The 20417-nt window shown below is 31.6% G+C and overlaps 4 protein-coding genes and 1 pseudogene across 5 annotated transcripts; all 5 read left to right on the top strand.

The window, feature by feature from the left end:
* Window positions 1-3172: 3172 nt before the first annotated feature.
* Window positions 3173-4002, top strand: LOC146956852 (22.7 kDa class IV heat shock protein-like). The gene has a single exon (XM_085731836.1). It carries the CDS (start codon window positions 3262-3264, stop codon window positions 3844-3846), a length of 585 nt encoding a protein of 194 aa, XP_085587962.1. The 5' UTR covers window positions 3173-3261; the 3' UTR covers window positions 3847-4002.
* A 5459-nt stretch (window positions 4003-9461) lies between these two features.
* On the top strand, window positions 9462-11525 carry LOC146956851 (pescadillo homolog; annotated as a pseudogene). Its single transcript, XR_015021317.1, has 7 exons — window positions 9462-9761; window positions 9924-10008; window positions 10087-10197; window positions 10319-10412; window positions 10508-10804; window positions 11083-11190; window positions 11267-11525. The product of XR_015021317.1 is annotated as a pescadillo homolog (transcript).
* Window positions 11526-12550: 1025 nt separating this feature from the next.
* On the top strand, window positions 12551-13680 carry LOC146956850 (22.7 kDa class IV heat shock protein-like). The gene has a single exon (XM_085732053.1). The coding sequence runs from the start codon at window positions 12821-12823 to the stop codon at window positions 13400-13402; it is 582 nt and encodes a 193-aa protein (XP_085588179.1). The 5' UTR covers window positions 12551-12820; the 3' UTR covers window positions 13403-13680.
* Window positions 13681-16712: 3032 nt separating this feature from the next.
* LOC146956849 (22.7 kDa class IV heat shock protein-like) lies at window positions 16713-17559 on the top strand. The gene has a single exon (XM_085732042.1). It carries the CDS (start codon window positions 16773-16775, stop codon window positions 17358-17360), a length of 588 nt encoding a protein of 195 aa, XP_085588168.1. The 5' UTR covers window positions 16713-16772; the 3' UTR covers window positions 17361-17559.
* A 1511-nt stretch (window positions 17560-19070) lies between these two features.
* On the top strand, window positions 19071-20139 carry LOC146956848 (22.7 kDa class IV heat shock protein-like). The gene has a single exon (XM_085732029.1). The coding sequence runs from the start codon at window positions 19298-19300 to the stop codon at window positions 19880-19882; it is 585 nt and encodes a 194-aa protein (XP_085588155.1). The 5' UTR covers window positions 19071-19297; the 3' UTR covers window positions 19883-20139.
* The last annotated feature ends 278 nt before the right edge of the window (window positions 20140-20417 follow it).

Raw genomic sequence — 20417 nt, 5'->3', positions numbered from 1 at the left:
AACCATTGGGATAATGACTTGATTGGTATAAGTTCGATCAAACAAGGAAAAAGACATGAGTATCTCAAAACTCAACTCATTCATTTCTCTTTACTTTGGTGGTTTTGACCCCAACCATGTCACCGTTTCACTTATAAGAACAAGGATGTCTGTTAGGTTATATTTCTAAAGAGCGACATTCATATATACTCCCTCCGTCCCTTAATGTAACCCCCCTTTGTATTTTTCACATTTCTTAAGAAAAGTTGTCAGTGTAATTAATGTGTCTGTTTTGTGTATTAATATTACCAAATTGTCCTTTGTTTGTATGTGTATTAAATTTGACTATTCATATTTCAAGACAAATTAGTAGTATTAATTAGGGGTATGTTTAGGAAAAAAGTAATAAATGCATCTAGTAATTTGAAAAGGGGGTTACATTTAGGGACAAAAATAAAATCAAATGGGTGGTTACATTAAGGGACGAAGGGAGTAGTTTTTGGTGGTGATTTTTGGTGGTGATATATCAACGTCGTTCTTTAAAAATGTAAGCCTACTATCATTCTTATATTTCAAGTGATTTTCGAGTGTTTGTATGATTATTTATTATTGTTTTTTTTAGAGAAATGTTAACGAGTGTCCGTGATATTTTTTGAGTATTCCATGACACTCTTTAAAGATCTTTAATAGTATTTTTTTTATGAAAATCTATGTATTCAATGCATTGAAATTTGTAGAATTTGACTTTAAAAAGTGTCTAGAGAGCACTCCTTAGCAACACCATTTTTTTAAGGGTCATGCTAACCGGTGCATCTGGAGCACTGGTTAAACATACAAAAAAAGGAAATTATTACCATAAAAGAAAACTGTTTTTGACTTTTTTAAAAATTAATTACGCAATTTCAATGCATTACCTACTATATAATTTCCTTTTTAATATGTTTAACCGGTGCCCCAGGGACACCAGTTAGCATTTCCCTTTTTTTAATTCAAAGTTTGAATTTTCCTTTTTGTTATTTGACTCAACTAGTCGGGTTTCAAAACACATAAATAAGTTTAATAAATGAAAATAAGAAACTAATGAAATCCATAATTGCATTATAATGTGTATGATAAAGTCAACCAGAACTCTATAAGACATTTCATCAAGCATTTGGAGCATAAAATATGCATACTTTGTTTATTATGTTATTTCAATTTTTAAACTAGCACATTGCATTTAAACTTAGTTTAAACTACATTAACAGTCAAAACATACAAACATTTGATCATAAACTACCTAAAAAAAAGCATCAATTCCTAAACCCTAAATACTAACATATGACTAATTTAAACAAAAAACCAAACATATAAAACTAAGAATGTGAATACCAAGAGATTATGAACACTTGTTTATTAGATTGATGAGTTGCTTGACTTTGAAAAAATGGAATGGAGGTTGGTTTATGAGAGTTTCGATTGAGTTGGTTTGTCATATCTTTGAGTAAGTTGGTTTGTGGGAGTTTGAGTGAGTTGGTTTGTGTTTGTGTTTTAATTAAAAGTGGAAGTTGTTGTATTTGTTCAATATAACCAGAATGCAACGACAGTTAACTGTAGTTGATATTGAGCGAGCGACAGTTAACTACCATAAACAACAAACGATATTTAATTGCCACTAACAATAATAACCTTATTTTGAGGTGTCTAATACCAAATGTTGGGAGTTTAAAGAGCAATTTGCAGCTCCTATGGACCCTATATATGTGTGCTTGTGAACTTTATTAAGCAGTTATATTTTTGACTTATCTTAACCAGATACATTTGTAAAAAAAAAATAGAATTAGACTTTAAATAAAGACAATTACTTTTTCTCCCTATCTATTCCTCGCGCGCCCTATTATTTTTACAAAAATGTCCATGGATTACAGATCCTATAATTCGAACGCACTTCATATGTGTTCCGATGATATATTCTGAAATATGCTTATATATAACGAGGAATCAAAATCTCTACAATTTCAGCAGTTTTGAACTTTGCTTTTAAAAATAACAAAAATAACAAAAAAAACAAAGTAAAAAAATGATTAAACCTATAAAATAAAATCAGAAAAATATAAAAATACCACCAAAAAAAATTATAAAAATCAAATAAAGCTAATGCAAATCTTTTCTAGATTTTTTTGAGAATATGAACAGTTAATTTTTTTTTTTGGAAAAATGGGTATAAATGATGAAATTTTGGATTTTGAGAGGTAGAACAATCCGATCAAATTACCCGAAAACCAAATTTTTGATTGGTACTCGACGAGAACAACTAACAATGACCTGAAACACAGGTAGGAGGTTAGGATGGTTCTTAAACTTGCTATCCAAAGCTCAATCTTTGTACTGATTCAGTTTAAATTATATAATCCGAGCTATTTTCCCATGAATTCTTGGCACAAAAAAGGTATTTAGGGGTGGTCGGATTTTGTAATCCGAAAACAACATAAAACGCGCCCTACTTAGGGACTGTTCAGATTGTATATTTTGATTTGGTGAAATACTAAATTTCCACCCAAAAAAAGGAAGAAAACTCATTTCGGATTATAGAATTCAAAAATCACAGACATTTTTGTAAAATAAATAGGGCGTGAGAAAAATATATAGGATCAAAAAGGTAATAGTGTTAAATAAATGCAGGTACAACACAAATAAGCTAATAGTATATTTGTATAAAAAAATTAGTTAATATAATTTTAGAGGGTAATTATGAATTTTCTATGTAAATTTTATTGTTTGAATGATAAATTTTTTAAAAATTCATGAAAACAGTCCCTCAAAGTTTAAGAATGAACAGTTTTATTAACCTATTTAAACATAAATTTAGAAATAAAGGAAGTTCATATGAAACATTTAAATTTCTTAAAATTTCAATTTTCCAATCATTTTTAAAAGAGGTTAGTTAGTCAATATATGGCACTTGGCATAACCATGTTTGTTATACACACGAAGCCTCTGGAAGAGGTTGGAAAACTCTTGCACTAATTTGAACCAACCAACCACCTTTCCTTTCTCCAAAACAACATACTATAGTCTCGAACATTCTCAATCTATCGACAATTATGTCACTTCCATTTCACTCTTTACCATCCATATGTCATTTAGAATCTTCAAGAACCATGCATGCAACATTTTACAACCTATAAATAGAACACATCAGCATTTCTACTTCCACCAAATTGAAGCAAAAAAAATATATTTTACAACTTCCGCAAGTTTCAAATCATAAGCTACACACACATTTTCAAGTATAACAAAAATATGAGGCTACAACAACTCAACATGTTACTTTTACTATTTCTCTTCCTTATTCTTGCTGGTAATTTTCCTTCCAAAGCAAAAGGGTCATTGCTACCATTCATAGATCCACCCAACACTCTCTTGTCCGATCTCTTGTCGGATCGTTTCCCAGATCCTTTTCGTGTCTTAGAACAAATCCCCTTTGGAGTTGAAAAAAACGAACCATCCATGTCATTGTCACCCGCTAGAGTAGACTGGAAGGAAACTCCAGAGGGACATGTTATAATGTTGGACGTTCCAGGGATGAAAAAAGATGATATAAAGATTGAAGTGGAAGAGAATAGAGTGTTAAGAGTGAGTGGTGAAAGGAAGAAAGAAGAAGAGAAACAAGGGGATCATTGGCACAGAGTTGAAAGATCTTATGGGAAATTCTGGAGGCAATTTAGATTGCCAGATAATGTTGATTTGGATTCAGTGAAGGCTAAGATGGAAAATGGTGTTCTTACTTTGACACTTAATAAGTTGTCACAAGATAAGATTAAAGGTCCTAGAATGGTTAGCATTGCTGAGGAGAATAATGAGCAACCATCTAAGCAGGAGCTTTGAAATATTTTGATCATCGTAGTCATGAAAATGCTTTTCAATTCTGTGTTTGATTAGTGAATAAAGGGTTTTCATATGAGGTCTTGCTTGTTGTGATGATGAGTCACTTCTAGTGTTGTAAAGGCTTATTATCTCTTTATTAGTAATAAACTTTATGTATATGTGTGTGTGTTTGAATTGTGGAAAAAAAATCATATCATATTTTAAGTTGCTATAATCTAGTGGTTGCATTGCATGAAAGTAGACTGGTGTGAACTGCAAAAAGATGAAGAGTTGTGCATTCCGCAAAAGGGTTAAGAGAGGCAAATATCATATGAAAAATCCAATTATGAGATTCCGGCTTGAACCTGAATGAATGTATTTAATTTGACAAGATCGATATTGTCATACATATAAATTTGGCTTTACGGGTTTCTTTGTCACTATTGATTCGTTAATCTTTTGTTACTATTTGTTTTTTCTTCAAGTAATCTAGTAGCTAGAGAAATTCATCTTAAAGATGAATAAATGGGGTGTCCGGAGTTCGAACTCCAGCCTCTGCACATATTGTGCCTTATCCCTTACCAATTGAACTAAGTTCATGGGGACATTTTTTGTCACTATTTATTCTTTAATTTTTGAAACTATTCAAACAGAAATTTATCGTGTATTATTATAAAATAAAATAAATTTATCATCACAATTTCGTTGATTTTCAGAACATATTCGAACAGAAATCTACAGTGTATTATTATGAAATAAAATTAAAATAAATGTACATTAATCATTATAAGATTATACGTGTTTTAATAATAGTGGTGAGATTTTAAGGCACTTGATCATATACTTTCTTTAGTGATAGATCCAACGACATTATCTATGAAGGAATTCTTTTACATTGATTACTATAAAAAAACGATATAGTTTATGGTATTAAAAATTATTATTTCTTCTATGGTAAAGATACAATTGGTTATAGTAGAACAATGGTCATTCTTTACGGTTAGTTAACCGTGCATATATGTAGTACTTTCGGTAAGTTTTTAGTATTTTTATACCTTTTGTTTGGATATATGTTTCGTGTAAAATGATCATTCTTTTTTTTTTTTGACAGAAGTAAAATGATCATTTTATGTAGTTAGTTAAACGTATATACGTAGTACCTATGATAAGTTTCTAGCATTTTTACTTGCATACATGTTTTGTGTAAAAGGTATCATTCTTTTTTTTTTTTTTGACAAGAGTAAAAGGTCATTCTTTGAAGTTAGTTAATCAAATATATGAAGTACCTTCGGTAAGTTTCTAGTATTTTTACACCTCCTGCATGGATACATGCTTCATGTAAATGTTCATTCTTTGTAGTGAGTTAACCATATATATGTAGTACCTTCGATAAGTTTCTAGTATTTTTACACCTCCTGCTTGGATACATGCTTCGTGTAAAATGGTCATTCCTTGTAGTTAGTTAACCGTATATATGGAGTACCTCTGCTAAGTTTCTAGTATTTTTACACCTTCTGCTTGGATACATGCTTCGTGTAAAATGGTCATTCCTTGTAGTTAGTTAACCGTATATATGGAGTACCTCTGCTAAGTTTTTAGTATTTTTACACCTCTTGCATGGATACATGCTTCATGTAAAATGACCATTCTTTGTCGTGTAAATTTCTAGTATTTTTACACCTCGTGCATGGATACATCCTTCATGTAAAATGGTCATTCTTTGTAGTCAGGGCCGTCGCTGAGAATTCGGAGGCTCGGCTCAGGGAATGAAAAGAGGCCAGTGATAAAATCAAAAGTATTTTTTTTAAAAGAGCAATAGATAATATAAAACGAGTTTAGGCGAATACCTTCAAAAAGAGTATTCATTCGCACCAAAAAGAGACTTCCTAGGTGTATTTACTGAAGCAAATTCATCAATCAACTCTTCGTATTGTATATTTGGTGAGGTTAGACATGTAAGATTATTAAGAGGTCAATTTGGTGATAATTATCTAGAGTAGATAATGTGGCAAAACTAATGCTTCTAGAGTAGAAAAACTATGAACTTCCTAATGGACAAGTTATCATAATTGGGGCTGAGAGGTTCTGTTGCCTAGAAGTCTTTTTCCAGCCATCTATGATTGGAATGGAAGTTGCTGGAATGGAGATATTAAGGGGGCCTAAAAAGCAATACTATTTTTTTATTGGAGATACTATTACTTCTGGGTATAAAAAAATTTGAGGCCCATCCTTGAGGGAGGCCCAGCTCGTTTGAGCTGTTTGCACCCCCTCAGGGACGCCCCTGTTTGTAGTTAGTTAACCGTATATATGTAGTACCTTCGATAAGTTTCTAGTATTTTTACACCTCCTGCTTGGATACATGTTTCATGTAAAATGGTCATTCTTTGTAGTTAATTAACCGTATATATATATGTAGTACCTTTGGTATGTTTGTAGTATTTTTACACCTCGTACTTGGATACATGTTTCGTGTAAAATGGTCATTGTTTGTAGTTAGTTAAACAAATATAAACAGAAAGCAATTTGGAAGTAAATTAATTTTTAATGCCTCCCAAACTAGTATAAACAGGGGTCATTCTACCCATTGTCAATTGAAATCAAGAAAAACGAAGTTCTCTCTTGTATAGTTAAACTTCCCGTTCCTTTGTTCTTTTACTAGGAAGATAAAATTTTCGAATTCGTTAAAATGGCTTATACTATTTAGAAAAAGAAAAACAGGGACATCTAAAACATGAATTTAAATAATGGAATTCGATAGTTAAATAGTTAAAACATCCTCACTGTAATACTACTATGCTATCTTGCTTTTATAAAACATTCTCACAAATATCAAGATAATATTTAGATTGAATGTCAATGTAAAATTACCTACATAAATAATGCATATAAGTAACAAAACATTCTCACAAATATCAATATAACGATATTTAGATTGAATGAAATTGTGGTTGTGACTAACACAACCCTATAAAACTGGTTTGTAAGATGAAATTCTTGTTCTTATTTTTAGTTGTTTTCTTAACTTAAAAATATAATATATAAAATTACCATGAAATGTTTTTATTTTATTGATGTATAAGTATTAAAATGCGGCAGACCTAACACATTAGGTGTCTAAGACAAAATCAAAGATGATGTCTTTTTAAAGTTCATAATATTAATTTTTTTAAATATCTTTTATATGAGTTGTTAATATAAAAATCATTTAAAGAAGTAATGTAATCGATTTTGTTTATTTTAAATTGACAACTATGTCAAGTGATTTATTCTTAATATTTGTTGAGACACTACTAATTTTAAATAAAATTTTATTTTTTTGCAAAATTAAATAAAATTTTATTAATTTTAATTTTGAAAATGGTATAACATGAGGTCTTTTTATTTCAGAAAAAAAAAGACATTTTTATCAAGTAAAATAAAAAAAAACAAATTGTAGGTCCAAAACGATTCTTTAATGGTCTTACTCTTGAACCGATCCTGATAAATCCGAGTATATGAAACCAAAAAAGATAGGCAAACTACTAGAAAACTGTCGTTTAGAGACTGATTCAGAGACTGAAATAAATTGGTCACAGTAGAGACCGATATAACAACTAATTATTTTAAACAAGTAACAAAAAAGATGCTGGTCTCTAAATCGGTGGCAAAGTATATTTAGCGACTAATTTAAAAACTGATTTTTAGCCATCGAAATATCAGCCTCTTTACTCTCTTTTTATTTCTCAATATTTAAAAGAAAAATTATTTATGATATTCAGCCACCGAATTATCAGTCACAAAAAAAAATCTAAATTTTTATTTTATTATTTATTATTATTATACCAACATAAGCTGTAAAAAATTCCCCCATTTCACATTCATTTGAGCGGGTGTTCTTAAAAAATTCACCCTTTCACAATTTCACCAAAAATGAAACCCAAAATTTTCCCCCATGAATTTCCCTCTTCTTCTTTTCATCAAAAATTAAACCCTAATTTCCCCCTTTTCATTTTTTCACTCTTTTCATTTAAACCCAGAAGAACATATTAACCCTAAACCCAAAAACAAAATTTTCCCCTTTTATCCTTTTTCATTGAAATCAAAACTCATCATCATGAATGAAATTGAACCCCAATATTGAAGTTCCAGCTGTTCCTATTCCTGTTCTCATCTCACGTGTTGCTGTTGTTGTTGTTCTCATCTCACCGTGTTGTTGCTGTTGTTCTCGCCGTTCTCGCTGTGTTGTTGTTTCAAATCGAATACAACCTGTTCTTCTTCTCATCTCACTAGGTTTGTTCATCTTCTTCTCATGTTAGTTTACTTTCATTCAATCACATGATTTCATCTTCTTGTCTTGTTCCTGTTCATTTATTTATAGTCTCAATTTTGAAATTGGTGTTCCTGTTCATGTTTTGAATCACTCAATTCAAACACTACCCACTAAATTATTTAGTGAAAAAACCACTTAGAAGGAACAGGACAGTTTTCTAATAGATGAAAAACTACTTCATTCTAACCCATCGATATTCTTGTTTTTCTTTTGTGTTTCCATTTTTTTTAATCCAAAATCGAACACAGCAGTGAAGAAAAGTAAACGACGCGACGAAGAATCATTAGCGACTTTGTTGTTTTCCAGTCTCGACGGTTCGATGATCTACACTCTTGGGTGTCTTCAGGTTTGTTCATTTTTTATTAGAACCTATATGGGTGTGTTTTGATTCTCTAAATATGAGTTTCTTGAATTTTATGTGTATAGTTAAGTTGGTTGTTGATTGGTAAGAATAACTTAATAGTTACTTTGTTTTTTAAAATGCTAACATTTTGTGTATTGACATTCTAAAATCCTTAATTAGTTAGTTTGGTAGGCAATGATTTGGGATTTTTGCTCAAATAGGCGGTATTTAGAATGTTACAAAACTTGTGATTTTTTAGTGCATCTTTGTTCCTTGGTTCAGCTGTTTTTTGAGTCCATTTTATGATGTTTGGTAGGCAATGATTTGGGATTTTTTCTTACTAAACTTATGATGTTTTTGTTGGAGCTTCTTACATCATGTATTTTAACTTGTCTCTATTATGAATGGTGTTGGGATCCGGGGGATTGTTTAAAGAGATAGGTGGGTAGTGGGGTGTGTTTTTTTGTTTGGGCTGTTGGTGGTTTTTCGGTGTTGTTCTGGTGTGGTCTGTTGTCCGTGCATAGTCATTTTCGTTTATATTATTTGTTTTTTCATATATATTATTTGTTTGTTACAGGTTTTTGTTCTCTCTTCATACATTACATTTGATATATTTCACAATTATGCATTGCATTATATGGTTCTTCGTTTGGTTTTCTATGATTCTAATTATGATTTTGATGTTTTTCAAACAACTGTAATATTTATTTTTTGCAATGTATGCTCAAGGATGCACAAATTTTATATAATGTTTGCTACAAATCTTGCTTAGTCAATTATGAATTGAGATATCACGATGGTCACAATGGGTATATAAAGAACGACGAAGTTATAGGAGTGTTGAGCAAAATGAATTACTTATACTGAACTGGTTTTCTATCAACTAACGTAGTATAGTGTCTTTAAGAGTTAACTATTGCAGATTAATCATTTTTAATTTGCTAGATTTGCTTACTTTTCTGTTTTTGTTTTGTTGAATAACAAGCTCGTTGCATAATTCAAAGAAATACTGTATTTTGTTAACCGTAAATCTGTAGTGGGAGCTGGGAACTTATTATAATACCCAAACAAAGATGGAACATTTATTAAGAGGGTATATCAAACAACGATGACAACCATGTGTATCAAACTTCTTGTTTCTGCTGTGCTCTGTTGCTTTTTGGTTCCCTGGGAGGTGTTGATGGTTTTTCTTCCATTTCTGTTGTATGGACCTGTGGTGGATCGCTGTACTGTTCTTTTATGTGTTTTTTGCGGTGTTGTTGTGTATCTTCTGATTCGTTTCAGGTTCTGTTTCCGCATTTGGCTCTTAGTATTTTTTTTTTTGTAAGATAATTTATATTAGTATTAACATCTCGTTGGCATTTTCATGCATTTTAAAAACAAAAGTGCAACCTATTATGCTGCAATAATACTTATCTCATTTGTTATTGTCTGCCTATGTTCTAGATTGGCGCATGAATGGCAAGCATTCATATCTCATACTCACAAGTTAAGAAAAACATTTGTATCTGTTAAAGGCATATACTACCAGGTACCGTTTGTAGCCATTGATTATGTTAATTATTAATCATAATTGTACATTTATAAATTTATTACGTTGTTTGTGCAGGCTGAAGTTGAGGGTCAGAAAATAACATGGTTAACTCCTCATTCATTGCAGCAGGTTGTGTCCGAGGATGTTGACATCCCCACTATGCTAAACTTTCTGCAACTCTATGAGGTCAGTTTAATTTCATATTTAAATCACGTCATGTCATTCATGTATAAACCAAATTTAGTTATTCAATTACAACTGACATCCATATACTAATTTCTTAAACATATATAATGAATTGATGCAGCCTCTTCTTTGTCTTGTCAATTTTCACCTCTATCATTCCATTAATTTGAAGTATCCTCCCATGTGTGATCCTCGCTTGGAGGCCTTGGCAGTAGGTACTGTTTGATTAACTTATATCAAACTTTATATACTTGAATTGCTGCAAAGCTTGGAATTATCTCCTGATTAATTTTCTTATCAAACTTTGTAGATATATATGCATTGTCAAGATATTTAAATGGCAACACCTGACCTGCTATACTGAATTCTGAAGCTTCCCAATTAGTTGAATCTAAGCAAATGGAGTCCAAGCAAGATGGGGCACAAACCCAAAATGAAAAATCTGAACTAAGACTTGCTCAACTTCAACATCAACTTCCTTCTAATGAACCTGGTGCACTAATGCAGCTTGTTGAAAAAGTTGCAGGCGAAGGTGAAGAGGAATATGATCAATAGACACGAGAATGCAAAAATCTCTTTCAAAATGTCAATCTTCTTGAGCAGAGAGGTATGACCTTATAGCATTTGCCGAGTTAAAGTTTTGTAAAATTTTGAATATAAAATGTAAGAACTTGTGAAGAGTTCATATATGGACTAGTGATGTTATAAATGGGCACCATTTCTTAAAGAATCATACTTAGAAGTACTAGAAACATACATAAAAATCACTTCTCAATGAGACACTTGAGTACTTTTCATATTAAAATTGTGTGTATGTGCTGTTTAAACTTGCATTTATTTTGGAATTTTTCTAATGATTGCATCTGTTTTGGTTTAATTATTCAGGCACCAAGGGAATCCTTACTTTTTGTTATTCCTGCTTTTGGTGGTACAGTTTCATGGGAGGGAGAAGGGGCTCCCTTTGCAGAATCTGACCAGAGCATTACTCATCAAGTTTGTGTGATTTATATGACAAAACTTTATTGAACTTCCTTTAATGTTTGCTTAACTATTGCTTTCATTTCTTTAGATCGTTGATAGGGAAGCTCAAGGACATAGATTCCTCTCAAGAGAATATGTTCAACCGCAATGGGTATTTGACTGTGTGAATGCACGGATAATTTTGCCAACAGAAAATTACACCGTGGGAAGGTAGCTTCTAATTCATTTGTGTTAGTGTGCCGACTCTGATCTCTATTGAGAAATGAAAGAGACCAACTTCGGGAAGAATTGGCAAAAACAAATAAGGCCGTTGAACACCAATACGAAGGTAACTTCTAATTCATTTGTGTTGGTGTGCCGACTCTAATCTCTATTGAGAAATGAAAGTGACCAACTTCGGGAAGAATTGGCAAAAACTAATAAGGCTGTTGAACACCAATACGAGCTGATAAAACAAATGATGGCAACCATGAACTTCCAACCCATCCAATTTGATGTGTTTTGATAATACACAAATCTCTTTAGATTAGTATTATGTTAAGCCTACCACTTGCAACTTTTTCTTGGTTAGTATTATGTATTTTGTTAAGACTACCAAGTGCAAAAGCTTTTGTGTATTTTGTTAATATACAAATCTCTTTTTGTCAGTAATATGTATTTTGTTAAGACTACCATGTGCAAAGGCTTTTGTGAATACCCAAAACTCCTCTGTTTGTTAGTATTATGTATTTTGACTAGTTTATGTATGTATGATATTTCTTTCATCATGTGACATTGAATTATTTTCATCTTTTGTATGGAATCTAATAAAATTGTGAGTTAAAAAATTACAATATTAAAAAAAATTGTAATTGTTCCAGTAACAGCCAAGACAGTGATCAGGTAGCAATAAATTTTAAAAAAATCCATATAGAGACCGAAATAGCGACTAAAACTTATAAAATTGTTAAATAATATCCGTATCAAATTCGGTCTCTAAACTCGGTGGCTAATTAAGTGGCAAACATAGTCACAAGATAAGTCACTAAATAAGCTGATTTCTGCCAAGAAAAGGGTGTCTAAATCGGTGTCTAAATTCAGTCTCTGATTTTGTCTCAAAATTCGGTGACAAAATCAGTTTCTACATGTAGTCACAAAAGCAGTCGCGAAAAATCAGTCGCTAGACTAGTGACTAAGGATCAGCAACCAGCGTTTTAGCCACTCTTATTTTTGGTCGCTGATTCAGTCACCATATCTATCAGAGACCGATTTAGCTGATGTAGCGACCGAATATTCGGTCTCTAAAAGGCAGTTTTCTTGTAGTATATGATACAAAATTTAATATAAAAAAAGGTGAGTACAAAAAATGAACTGCAGATCGAGCTTTGGTATATAGTGCTAATATTTGTGTCTCAACCAAACACTCACAATCATTGTGTGCTGGTCACTCCTCTTGTGTGTGGTACCAACACAAGCACTTCTGCTTGGTAATTTAGCATGATCAATCACAAGTCACATTAATCTTCTTCTTACTCGTCTATCCAGCAGTTGCAACTGCCTATGAACCATTCTACATTACAACCTATCTATATATGCAACATGACCAGTAACGATGTTTCCACCAAATTGAAGAAATAAACATCAGTACCTTAATATACTAGAAATGAGGCTACAACAACTCAACATGTTACTAGTACCGCTTTTCTTGCTTGTTCTTGCTGGTGGTTTTCCTACCAAAGCAAAAGGTTTTCTACCACCTTCCATGGGTTCTCCCAATCCTCTCTTAGCTGATCATTTCCCAGACCGATTTTGCGTCACGGAAGAAATCCCCTTTGGAGATGAGGAAGACCAATCAGCCATGACAGCTAAGGTAGATTGGAAGGAAACTTCAGATGAACATGTTATAACGATGGACGTGCCAGGGCTGAGAAAAGATGAGATAAAAATAGAAGTGGCAGAGAACAGCGTGCTGAGTGTGATTGGAGAAAGGAAGAAAGAAGAGGAGAAGAAAGGTGATCGTTGGCATAGAGTTGAGAGGATGTATGGAAAATTCGGGAGACAGCTTAGATTGCCAGAAAATGTTGATTTGGATTCGATTAAGGCTAAGATGGAAAATGGAGTTCTTACTTTGACATTTAATAAGTCACATGGTAAGATCAAATTTTCTAGAGTTGTTAGCATTGATGAGGAGGATGAGAAATCAGGCAAGATCAATAATGATGGGGCCAATACCACTGAACTTTGAAATAAGCTTTTTAATTTTATGTTTGGTTTGAATAAAGGGATTTCATCTAAGATTTGGTTGTTAGTGTGATGAAATTAATTACTTGTTTGATGATTAGTGTTGTAGAGGGTTTAGAAATCTCTATAGCTATAGTTGGTTGGGTTTTGTGTCTCTGTAGCTTTATCTTTTGATGTTTGATACTTCTTGAATTGAATGGTCTTTTGTTTTTTTTGGTCAAAGAATATTGTCTTTAATCTAAGACTCTTTGAATTATGCTATTATTTGTCATTTTGTCTTCATTATTTTTATACGACCCATGATAAAATTAGCTCCAAGGTGATGTTCCACAAAGGCAAAAATCATTCTCAACACTTTTATATAAACTACCTTTTACACATTGTTTTGTTTTGGGTAGTAACCTTCACACATTAGCTGATAGAATTGTTGTAACCCAATTTTATTTGTCTTGCATTTTTACACTTTGGTGTGCATTTTTGTTTTAATATTTAATTTGATTACAACCAAATTAAAATAAAAAATAGACCATATAAGGTCTATGCATGTATTTTAGACCTTTTTTTTTTGTTGAGTAAACATGTATTTTAGACTTTTCCTTCAAAAAAAAAAAAGTATTTTAGACTTATCACTTATATTGGCCCACTTACAGCCAAATTTTAAAATACAAAACATAAAAAAAGAACATAAAAATAAAGATAAAAGGACAATGGCAGTGGCGTCAACTGACTCCTCTCCACTTATGTCAAAAATCAAAGTTGTCTTTATCCTATCTTTTGTATATTTCCTCTTCCAAACAATGCTACTATAACATAGTAAAAAATAACAAGCTAAAACATAGTAAAAAATACCAAGCTAAAATTATTAGAAAATCGTTTGTTATGCTCAACTATTCTTCTCTTCTCAATATAGTGTGTGAATTTTGTTGTTAGGTTATTTGAAACCCAAAAACAAAAGAGTATTTTTTCCCCTTAAATAACATTTAATTATTACAATTCAATATTCATATTATGATTGCTAGGTTCTTTGAAACCCAAAAACAAATGAGTATTTTGTTTTTGTCAAAGAAAAAAAGAGTAATTTTTTTTTTACCTCAAATCTCTACTTGAAGGATATGTTAATATAGAGAATTGCACACATTTAAGTGGTTAAAATTTGAAATGCGATCTCGTAGGCCTCTCGAATTTTACATGATCACTTATTGGTTGAATAAATCTTCAATTTAATTTTTAAACTAAACTCTTTTTCATATTTGTTCTCTAAATTAGATTAAAATAGTAAGCCAATGTTTAGATTTACGCTATCATTGCCTTTGCGTGTGTTTGGTTATGCGGTGACGGGAATTGATTTTGGTTGAATTGATTTTATAAAATTGATTATGGTTAAAAGTGAGTTGAATGAAAAGTGATTTATGTTTGGATATCTTTATGATAGAAGTGATTTGTATGAAATATATTGTTTGGATATTTTGTGTTAAAATTGCTTTTCGTTGTGTAAATGACCAAAATGGGTTTCTTATATGGTGCATTTAAAATAGATTTCATTTTTTTAAAAAAAGATTTCATTTATTTTCTTTTGCAAATTTCATTTCCATTTTTAGTTAGTTATTTTTTTTTACACATTTTTAGTTTTTTTTAATGAACATTTTTAGTTAGTTATTTAATTTTACCTTTCATTATTAATTATACAACTGTATAGACTTTTTCTATAAACTATTGGGCCGATTAAAAATGCTTTTTGATGGGCTTCATGGAGCAAGAAAACAAAAGAGTCCGAAAACCACTATTTCCTTCCACGATAGTGTCTTATTCTGTTCTTCAACTTTGTTTTTGAGATCTCTGCAACATAATAAAAAACCTTCACAGCAACAAAAAAATCACGCAGACAACAATCGGCAGTGAGATGGAGCCATAGATTTCGCAGGTAGGTTAAAGGATTTGTCAAATATAAAAAAGTATGTGAACTGAAAAGATGAAACTCAAGGGTAAAAGAGACAATCGGTACCATGTACTTTCACGGCAGAGAAACTCGATTTCTAGAAGGTAGGAATAGCAGCTTCTCTAAAAATCGATTCTGAAGATGAAAACGTACGACGGCGGTGGAGTGACGGCGGAGAACCAAACATGTTGAACCCACGTTTGATGGGTAGGACGCGCTTTTGATTGTTTTCACCGGGTATCCAAACACAGACTTTATGGCGTCCAAAAGTTGTTTAGGATGGGAAAATGGTGAAGCTACAAATAGTAGCTTGTGGTTAGACGCACATCAAAGCAATATGACCGGGGTTCCAAACACCCAGTAAGTAGTCATAAGGTAAATGACATATGTCACCGTAGTCGATAAATATATGCAAATCAATCATATTAGTTATTAACATCGTAATAATTTGGATTAAATTGATGAATTTTATATAGTTCATATACTATTTGTAATATACCTTAGAAATTAAATTGAATAGATAACGATTATTTAAGGACTAATGAGTCGTTAAATAATCACTATCTGGCACTATAAATTAATGATTTATTCCTTATTTGTTTTGAAAGTTTAATCTCATTCTCTATTGTTCTCTTGTTGTGTTGTCAAAAAGATTTTAAAACAAAAAGTTTTCAAAGATTGATTAAAAATAGACTAGATTATAATTTTGATCCATCTAATTTAAACCACGTAGTTTAATTAGCTCTCAATTTTGTTGGAGCCAAATAAGTTCTTCAACACAAACTCTTGAAATTTTCAATTTTACCACAATATTATAGGTCTATATATGATTGATTTGAGATATAAAATACATTTTGCAAAGTTTAAAAAATAAAATTTTATAAAAATTTTGAAGAAATTGAAAGAGCTTTGTAAAATGCGATTTTAGAATTTTAAGGGATGATAAATAATTTTGTGATTTTGAGTGAAAATTATTATTTGGATTTATTAATTTTGACAATTTAATCAATTCAGTTTGTGAAAAAATGTGAATAGTTTGTATGATAATATTTGAGAGATTAAATTGCATAAAATATGATAAAAAAAAAATTAAATATAGCAATTGGAAAAAAAAGAATCTATGTTCGAATGTGCATTTGGCAGAACATTGTTCATTACACACACGAAGCATCCGGAAGAGATTAGAAAACTCATGCACACCTTTCCCTCTTTACTAATCTTGAACATTCTCAATCTATCTAAAATTTGTCACTTCCATTTCACTCTTTACCATCCATATGTCATTTATAGAATCTTCAAGAACCATGCATGCAACATTTTACAGCCTATAAATAGAACACATAAGTATTTCTGCTTCCACCAAAATTGAAGAAACAAAATCAGTACTATATAATATAACTGGCTACTTTTTCCCAACTTACGAAATCACAAACAACATATGAAAATGAGGCTACAACAACTCAACATGTTATTTTTCCCATTTCTCTTTCTTATTCTTGTTGGTAGTTTTCCATCAAAAGCAATAGGGTCACTACTACCATTCATAGATTCTCCCAACACTCTCTTATCCGATCTCTGGTCGGATCGATTCCCAGATCCTTTTCGTGTCCTAGAACAAATCCCATTTGGAGTCGAAAAAAATGAACCAACCATGTCACTCTCACCAGCTAGAGTAGATTGGAAGGAAACTCCAGAGGGACATGTTATAATGCTGGACGTGCCGGGGTTGAGGAAAGACGAGATAAAGATAGAAGTGGAGGAAAATAGGGTGCTGAGAGTGAGTGGTGAAAGGAAGAAAGAAGAAGAGAAAAAAGGTGATCATTGGCACAGAGTTGAAAGATCTTATGGGAAATTCTGGAGGCAATTTAGATTGCCAGATAATGTTGATTTGGATTCAGTGAAGGCTAAGATGGAAAATGGTGTTCTTACTTTGACACTTAATAAGTTGTCACAAGATAAGATTAAAGGTCCTAGAATGGTTAGCATTGCTGAGGAGAATGAGCAACCATCTAAGCAGGAGCTTTGAAATATTTTGATATCATCGTAGTCATGAAAATGCTTTTCAGTTCTGTGTTTGATTAGTGAATAAAGGGATTTCATATGAGGTCTTGCTTGTTGTGACTTGTGAGTCACTTCTTGATGATGAGTCACTTCTAGTGTTGTAAATGCTTGTTATCTCTTTATTAGTCATGCATGAAACTAGTAATATACTTCTTCTTTATGTATATGTGTGTGTGTGTGTGTGTGAATTGTGGAAAAATCATATCATATTTTAATTTACTTACATATTTTAGTAGTGAACATGGCACCTGATCATATACTTTAGTGATGGATCCAACGACATAGTTTATTTATGGTATTAAAACTTCTCATTTCTTCTATAGTTAAGATACAATTTGTTATAGTAGAACAATGGTCATTCTTTACAGTGAGTCAACGTATATATGTAGTGCCTTCGAAATTTTGGTATTTTTATACCTTCTACTTGGATATATGCTTTGAGTAAAATGATCATTCTTTGTAGTTATAGTTAACCGTCTATATGTAGTACTTTTGGTAAGTTTCTAGTATTTTTACACCTAATGGTCATAACCGTATATATGGACTACTTTTTGTAAGCTTTTAGTATTTTTACGCTTTCTGCATGGATACATGCTTCATGTAAAATGGTCATTCTTTGCAGTTAGTTAACTGTATATATGTAGTACATTCGGCAAGTTTCTAGTATTTTTACACCTCCTGCTTGGATACATGTTTCGTGTAAAATGTCTTTCTTTGTGGTAAGTTAACCGTCTATATGAAGTACCTTCGGTAAGTTTAGTATTTTTACATGTCCTGCATGAGTACATGCTTAATGTAAAATGGTAATTCTTTGCAGTTAGTTACCGTATATATGTAGTACCTTCGGTAAGTTTCTAATAATTTTACACCTCCTGCTTGGATACATGTTTTGTGTAAAATGATCATTCTTTGTAGCTAGTTAAGCGTATATATGGAGTACCTTCGATAAGTTTTTAGTATTTTTACACCTCGTGCATGGATACATGCTTCATGTAAAATAAAATTACCATGAAATATATAAAATTACCATGAATTTGTTTTTATTTTATTGATGTATAAGTATTAAAATGCGGCAGACCTAACACATCAGGAGGTCTAGGACAAAATCAAAGATGATATCTTTTTAAAGTTCATAATATTAATTTTGTTTAAATAACTTTTATATGAGTTGTTAATATAAAAATCATTTAAAAAAGTAATGTAATTGTTTAAATAACTTTTATATAAGTTGTTAATATAAAAATCATTTAAAAAAGTAATGTAATCGATTTTGTTATTTTAAATTGACAACCATGTCAAGTGATTTATTCTTAATATTTGTTGAGACAATACTAATTTCAAATAAAATTTTATTTTTTTTCAAAATTAAATAAAATTTTATTAATTTTAATTTTGAAAATGGTATAACATGAGGTCTTTTTATTTCAGGAAAAAAAGACATTTTTCTCAAGTAAAATAAAAAAAAAAACAAATTGTAGGTCCAAAATGATTCTTTAATGGTCTTACTCTTGAACCAATCCTGATAAATCCGAGTATATGAAATCAAAAAAGATAGGCAATATATGATACAAAATTTAATATAAAAAAAGATGAGTACAAAAAATGAACTGCAGATCGAGCTTTGGTATATAGTGCTAATATTTGTGTCTCAACCAAACACTCACAATCATTGTGTGCTGGTCACTCCTCTTGTGTGTGGTACCAACACAAGCACTTCTGCTTGGTAATTTAGCATGATCAATCACAAGTCACATTAATCTTCTTCTTACTCGTCTATCCAGCAGTTGCAACTTGCAACTGCCTATGAACCATGCCACATTACAACCTATATATGAAACAAGATCACTAATTCTGTTTCCACAAAATTGAAGAAACAAACATCACTACCTTAATATACTAAAAATGAGGCTAGAACAACTCAACATGTTACTATTACCACTTTTCTTGCTTGTTCTTGTCTGTGGTTTTCCTACCAAAGCAAAAGGTTTATTACAACCTTCCATGGGTTCTCCCAATCCTCTCTTAGCTGATCATTTCCCAGACCGATTTTGCGTCACGGAAGAAATCCCCTTTGAAGATGAGGAAGACCAATCAGCCATGACAGCTAAGGTAGATTGGAAGGAAACTTCAGATGAACATGTTATAACGATTGATGTGCCAGGGTTGAGAAAAGATGAGATAAAGATAGAAGTGGTAGAGAACAGCATGCTGAGTGTGATTGGAGAAAGGAAGAAAGAAGAGGAGAAGAAAGGTGATCGTTGGCATAGAGTTGAAAGGATGTATGGAAAATTTGGGAGACAGCTTAGATTGCCAGAAAATGCTGATTTAGATTCGATTAAGGCTAAGATGGAAAATGGAGTTCTTACTTTGACATTTAATAAGTTGTCACATGGTAAGATCAAATTTTATAGAGTTGTTAGCATTGATGAGGAGGATGAGAAATCAGGCAAGGTCAATAATGATGGGGCTAATACCACTGAACTTTGAAATAAGCTTTTTAATTCTATGTTTGGTTTGAAATTGAATAAAGGGATTTCACCTAAGATTTAGTTGTTAGTGTGTGATGAAATTAATCACTTGTTCGATGATTAGTGTTGTAGAGGGTTTAGAATTCTCTATAGCTAGTTGGGTTTTGTGTCTTATCTTTATCTTTTCATGTTGTTAGAAGGACGATGGCAGTGGAGTGAACTGACTCCTCTCCATTTATGTCAAAAATCAAAGTTCTCTTTTTCCTATCTTTTGAATATTTCCTCTTCCAAACAATGCTACTACTATAACATGATCAAAAATAACAAGTGAAAAAAGACAAATAATTGGACAAATAATTGGTTTTGGTGGTTAGTTTTGTATTGGTTTTTGGTGGTAGCTCTCGGTTGGATGGTGTCTTGATTGATATTTTGATAATCCAAGATGTATGAATTTTTTTTGGATGTTCCGTTTATATACGACGTTTTTTCTTGTTGTTTATGTCTTAACGGATCTCTGTTCGTCTTATGCAGAGACTTGGATATTAATAAATTTT

Source organism: Medicago sativa, chromosome 1 (genome assembly GCF_051527215.1).
Source record: "Medicago sativa cultivar Bolivia chromosome 1, Bolivia_mono, whole genome shotgun sequence".
Classification (NCBI taxonomy): domain Eukaryota; kingdom Viridiplantae; phylum Streptophyta; class Magnoliopsida; order Fabales; family Fabaceae; genus Medicago; species Medicago sativa.
The sequence above is the reverse complement of the archived record's forward strand: the minus strand, read 5'-3'. Positions and strand labels throughout refer to the sequence as shown.